Source organism: Glycine max, chromosome 2, assembly GCF_000004515.6.
Source record: "Glycine max cultivar Williams 82 chromosome 2, Glycine_max_v4.0, whole genome shotgun sequence".
Taxonomy (NCBI): domain Eukaryota; kingdom Viridiplantae; phylum Streptophyta; class Magnoliopsida; order Fabales; family Fabaceae; genus Glycine; species Glycine max.
Window position 1 is genome coordinate 45,969,187 of NC_016089.4, and position 14,547 is coordinate 45,983,733.

At 34.1% G+C, this 14,547-nt stretch overlaps 2 protein-coding genes across 2 annotated transcripts; both read right to left on the minus strand.

Moving 5' to 3' along the window:
- Positions 1-2,043: 2,043 nt before the first annotated feature.
- LOC100819235 (uncharacterized) lies at positions 2,044-6,783 on the minus strand. The gene is made up of 4 exons (XM_014769816.3): positions 6,189-6,783; positions 5,982-6,097; positions 3,796-4,039; positions 2,044-3,624 (listed from the first exon to the last, which is right to left on the minus strand). The coding sequence occupies exons 1-4, from the start codon at positions 6,537-6,539 to the stop codon at positions 2,284-2,286; spliced, it is 2,052 nt and encodes a 683-aa protein (XP_014625302.1). The 5' UTR covers positions 6,540-6,783; the 3' UTR covers positions 2,044-2,283.
- Positions 6,784-10,134: 3,351 nt separating this feature from the next.
- LOC100499695 (uncharacterized) lies at positions 10,135-14,233 on the minus strand. Its single transcript, NM_001251559.2, is given in 5 exon segments — positions 10,135-10,328; positions 10,477-10,619; positions 13,277-13,358; positions 13,813-13,964; positions 14,084-14,233. Coding segments are annotated over 5 exon segments (555 nt in total). The 5' UTR covers positions 14,165-14,233; the 3' UTR covers positions 10,135-10,231.
- Positions 14,234-14,547: the final 314 nt, after the last annotated feature.

A 14,547-nucleotide genomic window follows, 5' to 3' on the forward strand; every position in this document is an offset into this window, starting at 1 on the left:
CTCCACATTATTGCACTCTCACATCAGACAAATACAACTGTAGTGGCTGTTGTTGGTGTCTGCTTGGGTAGCTGCATCAACACCGTTTAGTTTTATCTCATCATTGCTAGAAAAGTCACACTAGAGTTACAATGTTGTAAAACACGAGGCTAATAGACAATAGGAATCACAATATTCATAAATTATGATTGTTTCGATTCTTTCATCCAAATCAAACAATTTTATTTTTTATTCTGTTTCTATTTCTTCACCTTTTTCTATTATTTTTTTTCTTACACTTTCATTTTTGTTTATGCTCTGTCAAACACAATGTAAAATTTGTCAACGAGATTAATGAGTAAAAAAGATTTAGAATCCGTTGGATCCGTCATCAAATTTTTTTATTAGGAATCATCATGATGATTCTTTGTCAAACAGCTAACAGCCCAAGACATTGATAGTCTTTCTTTTTCTGGCATTTTCCTTTTCTATTTTGTCCAATCATAGATAAGGTTTTGACTTGTACAATAAAGAGAAATGTAGAAGCTTTGTACTTCATGTAGTATGAGGCGAACGAAGAGACATGTAGAAGCTTTGTACTTCATCTCCTTCTATATAGCGCAATTAATTTAAATTGAGCTTAATTCTAACGCGAGGGACCTAGCTAGAAGGCTTATACAGGCCTGAGATGTACAAAAGAAAATGATTTGGATCAAACTTTTTATCCTGGACCAAAAATTCAGCTGGCCATTATCTTTGACAATGAGTAGTCTTTTGTTTTTGGTGAATGGTCTGATTCTGAAGCTTAGGTTGTGGGGGGAAAAAGGCTACGTCATTCTTACTTGCAGGGATATTATCGGGTGGGGGCACAACTATAAAATATACTACAAAAAGAAATGTTAATAAAATATTCTTTAACTTTTAAATCCACCTTTTATGATCTGAAATTTATTAGTAAAAGCTACAAATTTATTATCTTTTATTTTATTTTTTTATCTAATGAACTTGTCTTTTGATTTTATAATTTTTACAAATTTAATCAATAATATATATATCTTATTCCAAAAAAATGTATTACTAATAATATTTCATATTTTCATTTAAATATAAATGGTGTTGTTAGATTAAGACAGGACGTAAGCTTATAGATATATTTGGAAATTGGGATCCAGAGTTGGCATGTGTGTGCGGTTGTGTTCGTTTTCGTACTGCGACCTCTACACCAGTACCAGGTGTGGTGACCTTATCATCAAATGAGGTGAGGGCCAACATTCCTTAATTTGAGACTCTCTCCTCTCCTCTCCTCTCACCCTTTCAGGCATGGTGTTTAGCTTTTTGGGTTAAGAGAAATTAATTACTGTTGTTCGCTTTGCTTTCATTGCACAAGGTTGGGGGTAGAAATGGAATGGGACAGGTTAAGTATTGTATGCCATGAACTTGACTTGTGTTTTTCTTTTTTTATTAAGATATTTTAATTATTATAATAATTTAATTGTTATCATATTTTATTTACATTTTAGATAATTATAAATTAGTGTGAAATTAACTCATATGTGTTGTATGTGCGTGTACAATCGACTCATTTGATGGAGGGGTATCACGTTTGCAACAGTTCATAAAAAATTTAAGTGCATAGAACTTAAATTGAAATAGTGTTAACAGCTTTATTGATATTAGAATTAATTTAAGACAACCATTGACTTAATATAAAGATGCTAGAAAATAAACTTACACAATAAAAATCATAATAGATAAAAGACTTAAATAAAAGATACACATGAACACTGCATATGCCTCGCGGTTTTGGATATACAAAAGATAGGAAGTAGTTATTATGGTTAATGTAGAGAATAAAAACGTAGGGACCGTCACATCAGGGTCAAAATATGAAGCAGCAGCATGTTTGTTCAGTGGAATTTATTTGGGGTATATATGGGTGAGGGTGTCTACTGTAGCAAGCACATCATTTTGTCCTGGAATCTATTATTTCCAATGTGCTAAGATTGATGATTTTTTTTAATAATATTCATTTAGCCTATATATAAAAAAAAAGGAAACCGGATATTGTCATATTGTTCCATACCAATTTACCACTACATACACTGAAAACGGATATACAGCTAGCCAAAATCTGATTCAGCCACATTCCAAATATCTAATCAAGAAAGAATCATCAAGGCTTTGAATGGTGAAATTTTAACTTAAAAACCATTCAAAAGTGCCACAGCACATATCTACATTTGCTGGACAAAAGAGATCTACATCAAAAAAAAAAAAAAAAACATAATTGCACTCATCACTACACTACTGCTTAGAATCAAAAGACCCGCCCTCATCATCCAAAATGGCACCACCTGAATCATTAGAATTTTTCACTGCTTCCAAATTCCCATAGTTTTCACATAGCTCCGAATAGCCTCCACTTTCTACCTTGGATACCCCAGACAGTGATACTAATCCCATAGCAGCAATGCTGTTTGCAATAGCATTAATATCTCTGGTTCCGGTGTAAAGACCACGACTGCCAGCCACAAGGATGTTGTTTTGCTTTTCGTCTGGATTAGTTAAAATTGCTGGCAGAGTGTCCCTCATCATCTGTTGGTTACCCTGGCTTGAACCACTAAGTAGCAATCGTAGAGTCTCTCTTGCACCCTTCACCACAGCATCAGATTCAGGAATCAATGGCTTCACAAGGTTTGGATGCAATGGTGGAATGCTAGGTGACATTGCAGGGCCAGCACTCACAAGATAGCCCTGACCTGAAGAGCACACGTCAATCACTGGGACATGAACAATTGGATCACACATTAATGGTGTGAAAGTGGGAATCTGCTGAGATGGCAAGGACATTCTCACCAGTGGATCAGGGAAAAAAGGAGGAAAGTCCATGGAAGTACTAAGAGGATGTACTGGATCTAACAAGTTAGCCGATAGAGGATTGGGTAATAAAGAGGCACCTGAGGGAAAAGGCAATGTTTCAATAGATGAGTTGGGGAATTGCGTAACCGCTGCAATGGAAGGACAGGTAGAAACCCCTGGGGGACACCAACAATAGTAAGGAGAAAAAACGGGTGACATCCCGGGAAGGACCTCCCCACCCAGCCCCATGCTTGACGGAACATCACCAAGCTTTCCAAGTGAACCCAGAAAACTTGGTGAAAACTCAAGAGTTTTGGTAACTTCTGATGCTTTGTCATGATCAGAAGTGGAAGATGAATCCAAAATGTTTGTTGAATCATTTGTCAAGGTATCAACTGTTGGCTGATGATTATCACCACGACGTTTAATTTTCTCCCTGGCTGCAATCCTGTGAGAAGACAAGTTTCTTGGTGGAACCTCTTTAAAAGAACTTGATCTTGGACTAAGAATACTCTGGTAAAGAGTTGTATCTCCCTTTGCTGTCTGACCTCCAATGTTTCGTGATCGGGGAAATTTTGAAGATGAAGGGTGTGAACTTTCGGAAGCAACATTGGAGCAAGACATGGAATTAGCAGATGTTGAAGCACAGACTGAACTATCATGACTTCTGCCTCCCGTTGTCCCCACAAGAAAGGCCCGAAGCTGAGTTGCAAAGCAGTCAAGTCGTGACTTGCTAATGCCACTCAACTCAACAATGGATGGTTTTCTCTTGAGCAAATCCTTCATCTGATTCATACAAAAATGAGTTTGATGACAAAAATTATTAATCATTAAATATATTCAAAACTCCAATAAAATAGAGGAGAAACAACGAAGAATGCAGAATAAATTCATATCAAATACTACAACATTAAAATTAAGCAAATAAGTTCAATCAAGAAGAATAGCTAAAATTACCTTTCCAAGTAATTCAATTCCCAAAAGCTTGGACTTTTCAGAGCACCAGAAATAAAAAATTCTGCTATCTGGAGTCCTTACAAGGAAGGATCGGCCAGAACTATCAGTTGGGATTTCATCAACCATAACACCAGAGCATTGGGATTTGTTGGTAAGGGTGAATAATCTCTCTGTTCTACCATCATCCCCTATGAACGAGAGACGAAGATCAGAACTTGGCAGTAGTACAAGTGTCAAGTTACCCCTGTGCACAAGTTTAGATGTGATGATACCTTAGTACGGGATAAAGAAGACAGAAACAAATTAAGAAGACAAACAACATATAAAAATTGTATAATGAAATTGTGACTAGTTATCTTCAAAACTTTAGCCCAAGAACATAACAGGTATCTTCCAATTAAAAATTGAAGTTTTAGTTCCAAAACTCAGTCCTCATAACAGAATAGTACAGACCATGTTTCTTTACTAGAATCACAAAAATAATTGAGTCTTTTCTGGGATGTAGCTAAATTAGGAAATATACACCAAATGAATCCATCTAGTTATCCTTGTCACAGTATTTTCTCAATCAGGGTATGAAATTCCTACCAGTTGAAAAACATTCTTGTCTTTCAGGAAACGTGTTACTAAATTGAATATAATACTTGTTAGTTTTGTGGGCAGAGTCATTTGCTACCAATGACAAAATCATAATTAATTACCAAAAGACATATTTAAGACACAAGTACGGTCATACAACTACCCAAGAAAAAAAAATCTAAATCACTAACATATTGAACCCTTTCCATCATTTTAAATACAGATAGATAATCCACTTCAAAAAGAACAAATTAATTCTATCACTGCTTTCTACTGAGTGTTGTTTCATGTTTAGTTTAGAGCATATAAAACCAAAATCAAACACTGAATAAATTTCCCATTAAATCTCACCAAGTCAGATGATTAACAAAAGACATTCTATGAATATGTGATTATATTGATACATTAATTTTTTCTTTTTGAGGGGGGTGCTCACGAAAATAACAAGTTTGGCATATCAATGCAAACACATAAAACTTACAATACATTTACATAGAAAAACACAACATACAGATATGCAAATACATGTTATACTGCTAGATTCTGTAAACTAGTCAATGTGCTGTTTTCCCTACATAAAAAGCTTCAAACCTATAGTGATCTGAAAATCTGAGCAGCAATTATATATATAATATAGGATCATGAAACTACCTTTACTTCCTCTTAATTCAGAGATCATAATAGAATACGCCCAGTTACCTACAAGTCAAAAGACATCTTTACTTGGAAGAATGAGCATATCACATTATTACCATCAATAAACTAAACTACAGACTCTAGTAATTACTACCGATCATCCAATAAACTAAGGATTTTCGCATTGCTAAATACAGATAATTAGAAGTAATGCAACAAATTTGCAATAATAGTTCATACATAACAGATATAACTGCTACTTCGATCTTAGGAACAGCCATGTAGCAAAACAAAGTGCATGAGTGATTGACTATAACCACCAGAAAAATCAATTCCACAGTTATGAACAAGGAAGATAACAAATATAAACGCAATAAAGCACATATAAAATAAATAAATAAATTCAATTCAAATGATATGAAACAATTCCACATGGAGAATAAAAAATCCTTAAGTCTTTAACTTAACAGCTGCAGGACCCTGGAATCCAGTATAAATGAACTCACAGGACCCAACTATTAAGGGAAAAAACAAACATATCAAATAAGGCCTGCCCTTGTCAGGCAAATTGTTTAGCCAACGATAATTAGTCCAGGCTATTTACATACCCCACCAAAATCAGGCCTAATTTTGATCCACATTTTTCTTCCCGAACCAGAAAGCACACAATGAATTGCCGGCGGATTGTTATGGCAGTATGAATAATATAAAGTAGTTATCCAGTCGATAATTTGACTGGCTAGACATAAGAATTATTTGCATCAACAGACAATGACCGGTTTTAATCGAAGTAGAGAACAACAAAAATACACAAATCAAACACTAAGAACCAATGGAACTCTCAATGCAAATAAGTAGAGTAATCGAACAACAAAATATACAATAAAAAAATCGCAAAAAGATTTATCGCATCCTTAGGGGTGGAGGGGAAGCCAAATTCCGCACAGGTTCAAAAATTAAAATGGCGTTACCTAATCGAAGTAGGGCAGAAGCGAGTCCCTTCCTTGTTGATCTTCCCGACGCGGATCGAAACAAGCGGCACGCAGAAGCATCTAGCTAACATTCCAACTTCAGATGGCTCAAAATGCTGCATATATGTTGAAAGAAACAAGGTTGGTTACAAGATGAATAAAAGAAGACGAAGTTCAGTCATCGGAACCGTCAAGAAGAAGTCTCACCTGAGTCAATTGAGCCAGCAGAGGATCTTCCGCGACGCCGCAAGCAGCGTTCATCTTCAGCAAGGGCTTCAACCGCTCGTCAGCGCGACACGCTCCCATAACTTGCATATCAAGAGCCTGAAGCCACTGCAACAACCGGTCCTCTCTATTAGTCTGCTGAATCAACAGATCGCCGTCGCGTTCGTCAACGAGAATATCCGTCAACCGCTCCGTAAGTCCAACCTGCGTCCTCGAACCACCGGAAGTAGCACTCTCCACCGATGACGAATCGTCGAAATCCTCACCATTCAACGCGTCCACGGGATCGATCTCGTCGCTGTGAAACAAATCTCGTTCTCTCCGGCTTGCCATAGCAAGATTAAGATTATTTTCCGAAAAACAAATCAGATTATAATTATGAGCAGAGAAATCAATCCGAAACCCTAGCTAGCTTCTTCCGTTAGGGGAGATCGAGAGCAAATGTCAATCGAACGAGCAGTCACGCAATACAGATTCGAGGGATTTTGAAGGGTTTTAGAGAGAGAGGGTGGACAGGTTTTAGAGAGAGAAATAATATCTTGAACAGGTGGAGGTAACGCTCGAAATGGAGAGAAAGGGAAATAGCAAGTTGTTCTACAAATAGAAGGCGGGCCAGGGTGACGTGGCGGACATGAAATGGGTTTATGGAATGGAGGTTAGGGCACTGGTTTCAGATCCAGGCGCACTGGTTGGTGGGGTCATGAGGCCATGTCAGCTTTCTGTGGGTCCCGCTTTTCCAGCGTGAGGCGGTGCCACGTCGGAGCTATGGCCGACCCTCTCTGATTAGGTTTTGACAACGACACCGTCCAATACGGACGGTGATAATGATGGCCACCCTGTGCCAGGGCCAGGACTCTTAACTCTAAACACAGTTTTCTTTTTAATAATTTCTTTTCCCTGATTATATCTTTACATTTTTAAATTTTGATCAAGTGATTTTAATTTTTATGTTAATTATTTTATTAAGGATCAAATCTTATATTTGCATCGAATTTTTTCATCTGATCACGTTTTTTTAATCATTAAACTTAAAATAGAGACATCACTTTCTTTTTCGATCATTAAACTTAAAAAAATAAAAATATTACTGAAAAAATTTGAATTTAATTTTACTTAAACATACTCGCACAACATCTCCCATTCATAGATCTGTCACGTCTGCCTTTATACAATTAGATACCAAATTAGTAAGACATGTTAATGTAATATACTAATATATCATAATTATTTAAAAAAAAATTTAAAATATGTTTTATAAGATGAATTTTAAAACAAATAATAATGTTTTAAAACAAATATACTAATATGTTTTATATGTGCGTAAATTATGTAATTTTTATTATATTTAACATGTATTTAATATATAAACTATTTAACAATATCATTTAAGTTAAATGTATATTATATTGACGAATACTATAATACACTATATCATGAATAAAGTTGACTGTTAACCCTGTAAAAAAAATTGACTGTTTAACAACATTAAATATTACATTTATTAAATATAATAAAGTCAAATTAAATAATATGATTAGATATATAAAATTTGTATTTATTAAATATAATATTTTTAATATTTATTAAACTTAATATATATTTAAAAAATTAATTTTAATATTCATAAAAAGCTTAAACATTATATTTATTAAAATATTAGCCTTCAGCAGCAATATCATTTTATTTATAACCTGATTACAAAAAAAAATAAAATTGTTTAGTTTGAAAAGGAACTTTATAATAAAAATAATTTAAAATTTATAATCTTAATATTTTTCCACTACGACCAAATAAGGGAGAAGAGAATTGTGAACAATTTTCTCATAAATAGTGTAACGATTAATTATGATTATGCCACTCATACTCTAAAATTATTCTATTTTTTATAATAAAAAAAGGTTTATTTTTCTTCGGGAAAGGACGTAAGCAAGCACATAAAACTGAAGAAAAATGACCTGAACGGGCTCATCTTTAGTTTCTTCTTTTCTGCTTATTTTTTCTCCTGGACGGCTGATGGAGTATATTTTATCATTTTTTTTAAAAGGTAATTTTATCATTTTTTTAATAGATGTTATTAATTTAACTCATTATATTAAAATGAATTTTAATTGGCATATTTATTTTATATTTTTCTAAACATACTTTACAATTAAAAAAAGATTTTAGCAAGCAAACATGCCCTATATTATTATACCCAAAAAATTATTGAGGTTGCTCTTACTGGTTCTTTGTCTGGACTCTAGGACCGACTATAACAATATATAAGTGGCTTAAAAACTAAAATTAAAAGTAAACCGATTTCATTATCAAGGCACTCGTTTTTCTCAAATCTGTCTGCGTCGTTGGTCCCTTGACAATCTGCATTGCATTGGCATCAATGTTAATTAGAAACCCAAACTGATGAAGGGAAAATAAAAGGAAAAATGTACACAAATTATTTAGAGGATAAAGATAAATGCAAGTAAAAAAATTATTTATGATAATAATATGAAAAATATAATTAAAAAATTAAATTTTAAAAAAATAGTTTGGAAATAATTAAATAAACTCCATGTTTTTAACCTTCTAAATTGGAGAGTTGATATTTTTGGATTGGCTCAAGTCTCAACTTGAATAATACACTTGAAAAAGACATACTGCATTTTACATTGTGGATTTCAATTACTTTACCAATAATTTCGTTCAGTTATCGTTTTTTTTTTATAAATTCAGTTATCATATCTTTGCCATGATATTTTCTCTCTAGGTATTATGACTGAGAGTAGTTCTTTAGAAGCAATCATTTGGTCAAACATTTACCTGCCCTCTAATAAATATAAAACAAGTAAATAACATATTCTTATTACTAATTATTAATTTTTCAATAAGATGGCATAAGAGTTCTGCCTCACTCGACAAGTAAACTCTCTCACTTCATAATATTGTTCGATAATATATTAGAAAATTAGCTCAATATTATACATTATTAAAAAGTAAGAACATGCACATGTCATGAGAAAAAAGAAGATAGAAATCTAACACATTATTGATAATGATACATCCATATGAATTTTAAGAGATTTAACGATCACTTTCAAGTTTGTGAAAATGACACTCAATTTTTTATTTATTATTTTTTGTGTCAAATTGACATTTCAACCCACTCTATTAACTGAATTAGGAGTGGTTGTTAGCCTGACCATTGTTTCAACTATGGTTAAATTTTCTGTATTATTACATGTTATCTACACATATGTTAACTAACGTCAACCTATACAACAGTCACCTCTAGAACAAATTGAAATTTGAAAGTCCTTGTTTCTCTCTTCGCTCGCTATCTCCTTTATAAACCCCAAAATCACCGTTGTTTTGTGGCGTGAGGGAAAACAACCACATAGGCACATAGCAAGCATCGTAAGGAGGGGTCTGCCAAATTAAGGCTGAAGACTACAAGCATGAATTGACATGTATTATATTTGTGTTGAGGTGTACACAATGTGAAATGAATAGCACAATCGCCATTTTTTTTTATGATTTTAAAACAATTGATAATATCATGAACACCAAATTCTGCATCGTGGTCCAGCGGAATTTGGAATGAAGATTTTTTTATGATAGAAAAGTTGAATACACAGGACTTTAGAAATAAGAGAAATGAAACTGCTACCACAATTGGCGTAATAGTCTCGAACCAGGATATAATTTCTCTTATAATTTTTCTTGTTGGTGTCTTACCTTCATTTTGTGTACACTTATCTTCCTTAATATTAAAAATTATTTTTCTATCCCCTAAAAAAGGCAGAAAAAAAATAGGGTGTTCGAGAACCATTAATAGTTTTTAGAAAATTAAATGAAAATAAAGGTTCAAGCCTTTTCTACGAAATAAGCTGATGAAATATGGGAATAAATTGTGCTCTAAAGCTGGTAAAAGCTTGATTCCCTCAGTTCTATTTTAAATGTCTTAAGTATAGAATTATAAACCATATCCAAATATATGTTTTCTCATCCAAAAAGTTTTCCACAAAACCAAAGTTCATGTCTCCATATTACTTGCTCTTCTTTGGTTCTTTAGTATATTGAACTATCAAAGCTTCAACATCCTTCCAGAACAGGCCCTCAACTAAGACTCCGTCCTTAGTGAACCTGCAATCCAAACAAAAACAGACTGATGCACTTTGATCTCCAAAAGGCATACAAGAGATGACTGCATACTGATTCATATGTCCAATGTCATCGTGTGAGCAGACATAAGTTAAGGGATGAAGCGAGAGAGAGAGACAGAGAAAGATACCACTGAGTGACACTTTTGGTGAAATGTACTTGATCATTTGCAGAAATTGATTTTGGATCTGCGCTTGCTATAGTGAGTGTGTACATGTCAGAAAACCTAGGCAATTTGGAGGAAACCACCAAACCGGTACTAGTAAAGGATCCCTGTAGAAAAGGGGACAAAAATCCAAGTTGGAATATGATAACCATAATTTTAATGTCTTGGGCTTCTGCAGAAAGGCTATGAATATAAGATGAATGAAATATTACATATTCCATTATAGGCAATACAAAGATAAATAAATAAATATCAACACCCTTAGTTCATGGAAAACCTATAAATATAATAATCACCAAGCAAGCAACTAGTTTGCATCACTGCATGCAAATCGGAGTATATGGAATGTAAGTTCAACAAAAGAAGGAGGGTTTCTAACTCAGAGGTGAAAATAGGAGACCATATTATCCCTCAAGTCACACGGTTTAAATATCTTGGGTCTGTAATACAGGATGATGGGGAAATTGAAGGGGATGTGAATCATCGCATTCAAGCAGGATGGATGAAATGGAGAAAAGCATCGGGGGTGTTATGTGATGCAAAGATACCGATCAAGCTAAAGGGAAAGTTTTATCGGACTGCGGTAAGACCGGCGATTTTTGTACGGAACAGAATGTTGGGCGGTCAAGAGCCAACATGAGAATAAAGTCGGTGTAGCGGAGATGAGGATGTTGCGGTGGATGTGTGGTAAGACTCGACAGGATAAAATTAGAAACGAAGCTATTAGAGAGAGGGTTGGAGTAGCGCCTATTGTAGAGAAGATGGTGGAAAATAGACTTAGGTGGTTTGGGCATGTAGAGAGAAAACCGGTAGACTCTGTAGTGAGGAGAGTAGACCAGATGGAGAGAAGACAAACAATTCGAGGCAGAGGAAGACCCAAAAAGACTATAAGAGAGGTTATAAAAAAGGATCTCGAAATTAATAGTTTGGATAGAAGTATGGTACTTGATAGAACATTATGGCGGAAGTTGATCCATGTAGCCGACCCCACCTAGTGGGATAAGGCGTTGTTGTTGTTGTTGTAATCCAACTTAAAACTAAAGCAACTAGAACCCTAAAGAATTTTAACATGTTAGGGTCAATTCAAATTCCAGATGATAATGTATCAAAAGTTAAAATAACAAAGATATAGGTACTATCTGATTTAAATTTCCAACCTAAATAAAGATGTGCCATATTCAATGTAAGAAATTAGTCTTGTTTAACCCAGCGAATGTGAAAAATCATCCTGTTGCAATTTTCATGCAACTTAAATTGAAATTCAATAACTGAAAGGATAAAGAAAATAGAGTATAACTATACCAGTACAAGTTAAAAGGTTATTCACTGCAATCATTTCAATATTTCATAACACTACTGTATCAAATAAATATTAATTTCTTACCAAACTGATAATAATTTCATCTATCCATTAACTTGATGTATTAGTTATCAATCTAGAACAGTGGTGTATAGCAACTGACCCAAAATTGATATAGCACATAGTGAGAGGGCTAATTTTTATATACAGATTAAATAACTTCTCCTAAACACATAAATGCTAAAAAATTACAAAAAAATAACTCCTGACATATTCATAATTTGCAAAAAAAAAAAAAAAAAAAAGTCATGGGTTATAAGCAAAACAAACAAGTAAATAAAGTGAAACTCAAGGAAACAACCAAAATTTAAAACATTCACATTTCAAATACAAGAAATCTTAAACAGCAATGAAAAGTGAGGGTGGTGTTGTATATATAAGGGAAAAAAGAAGGTTGAGAGTTCAGAGATGGACCATGGGAAACTACATCCAATTAGGGAATTTTTTGCATTCTAAAAAGGGGGAAGGATATCTCAACTTTGCCCTCCCTTCCCCAAAAAAAGGCCACGAAAAAAAACAATGTTTTAAGGAAAAAATGGGTTTTTGAAAAACGTCACTCTAGCTACCACTATAGCTGCCATTTTGGTCACAATTGCAGCTGCCATGGCTGCTATTAAAAAACACACAGCTATTCAAACTTTGTAGCAGTTCATGACTGCTCCATAGTCCACAATATTGATAATTGTGCTTGATGTATGGCTCATTTAATACACAAGAGATCTGCTTAGCCTCTATGTTGATTACTAAGCTAAAACAGTCATGCTCAAATTATTGGACGGATCTTAAGAGTATATATGGCACAATTCTAACAAGCTAACCAGAGTAAAATTTCGGTGTCATTGCTCTCTCAGGACAGAAAAAAAAAAGGATTTCCAATTTAAATTTAAACAATAATAAAAAGGCATATTCCTCCCTTTCCCAGTTTCTCTATCTCTCTCTTACACACACAAAAAAAACACAAAATAGATATCATATAAGTCTAAAATGTTCTCTATATCAAAAAGTGAATTAAAATGGCTAGATGAAACAAAAAATAAATCAGTACATAAAACAAGGAGCCATAGAACGTCTAGAGATTGTTTTTTTTTTTCAATTTGAATAAGCAATTAAAAGATGAACAGATTCCTTCAATAATTGAAATCAACCTGTCATAAAACATCACCAAATATTCTAATAGAGCATTTAAACATTTAGAAGAGTAGTGAGTAATATAGATTATGTGTTTCAATTTTCTACAATCTTCATATCCAACACCTTAGAACTGATATATTGTTATATACCAACCCAAGGAGGTGGTAGACAAAAATTCAATTATGCAAGTGAAACACAGCATCTATTTTCCATACATAAATAAAAACTAGAGCATTAAAGTGAAGAGCCTCAGCTAAGTTAACAGAAACTTACAACAGGAGGATAAGTGAACAGAATGGCATTTTTCTCCTTAGTGTATATGATCAGCTGCAACAACCCATTGAAGATCACATACGTTCGAAAGTGTTAAGGAACAAACAGAGCTGAAGCATAATGAATAAAAATCATAAACACCAGCAATCACATTTCCCTTTCAACATAAAGCACCAAACTCATTTAACTAGGAACCTCGATAACCTTCAATTGAACAATTTGTGCATCCCTAGCCACTGCAAAAAGACTTAATCCCCACCTCAAAAGGACTTGATCCCAGATGCAAGGTTTTAAAAAACAATTCACAAACCATGATTTCAGCCGCAGCATCAACGTTTTGGGGCTATCTGTGACCACAATTGAGGCCACATCATGTCCACATTTTCCTCCAATGTCAAGAATTACAAGGAAAGGTAAAACCTTGCCCAAATGTAACAACCTAAATTTTTTATGTTTCCACATCCAATTATCTCATGCAAACCAAAATTAAAACAAACAAACAACATTAAATAAATTAAAATGTAGGGAAAGGATATAAGGCGATGCAGGCGATGAGAAAATCCCTATTTTCAGGGAACTTCTTCTTGTAGAATTGGGCGAAGAGAGCAATGACGATGATGATTGCCCCAATGAGAAGCCTCACATTGCTCAATCTCACGTCTTCCACAAACCCACGACTCGTTACCACCTACACGAACCCAAAATTGGAGCAAGTCCAAGTCCAATTAGCGAATTAAATACACAAAAAAAAGGGGGTTTGAAGGTGGAAAAGAGATAGATCGAAAAGGGGGTTAGGGTTTTACGGACCTCGGAGACTGACTCGTCGAGGATGTGCTTGATGGAGTGGTGATCGAGGAGATTGGCCTTCTTTGGAGCTTTGGACGCCATTTTTCTGATCTCTTCTCCTTCTTCGCTCTCTGTTTTCTTTCTTAGACTTCAATTGACCCAACAATGAACAAATCTTGGCGTTTTAAGTTTCAACCCTTGAATGAATATTCAATGCTACCCATAGCACTCGCTTCCCGACTAGGCTACTGTCACACGCTGTGCGTAATGCGCACTCCCAACCCGCTGCAAACTAATTTTTTTTTATTTAAAAATATTAAGAATCAATGTTATTAAAAAATGTAGTAATTGGTCATTGAACCGCTCGTAATTAAAATTAATATCTTTAATATTCCAAAAGAATATGATATAAAAAATCAATTTTTACAATATATAGGATAAATATTTATTTTTACAACTAAAATTTATAATAAATAAATATTCTT

Coding starts and splice junctions, on each gene's coding strand:
- LOC100819235 (XM_014769816.3), bottom strand. CDS start 6,539: ATGGCAAGCCGGAGAGAACGAGATTTGTTTCACAGCGACGAGATCGAT. Junction 6,098..6,188: donor TGCTGGCTCAATTGACTCAG/GTGAGACTTCTT, acceptor ACATATATGCAG/CATTTTGAGCCATCTGAAGT. Junction 3,625..3,795: donor GAATTGAATTACTTGGAAAG/GTAATTTTAGCT, acceptor TGTATGAATCAG/ATGAAGGATTTGCTCAAGAG.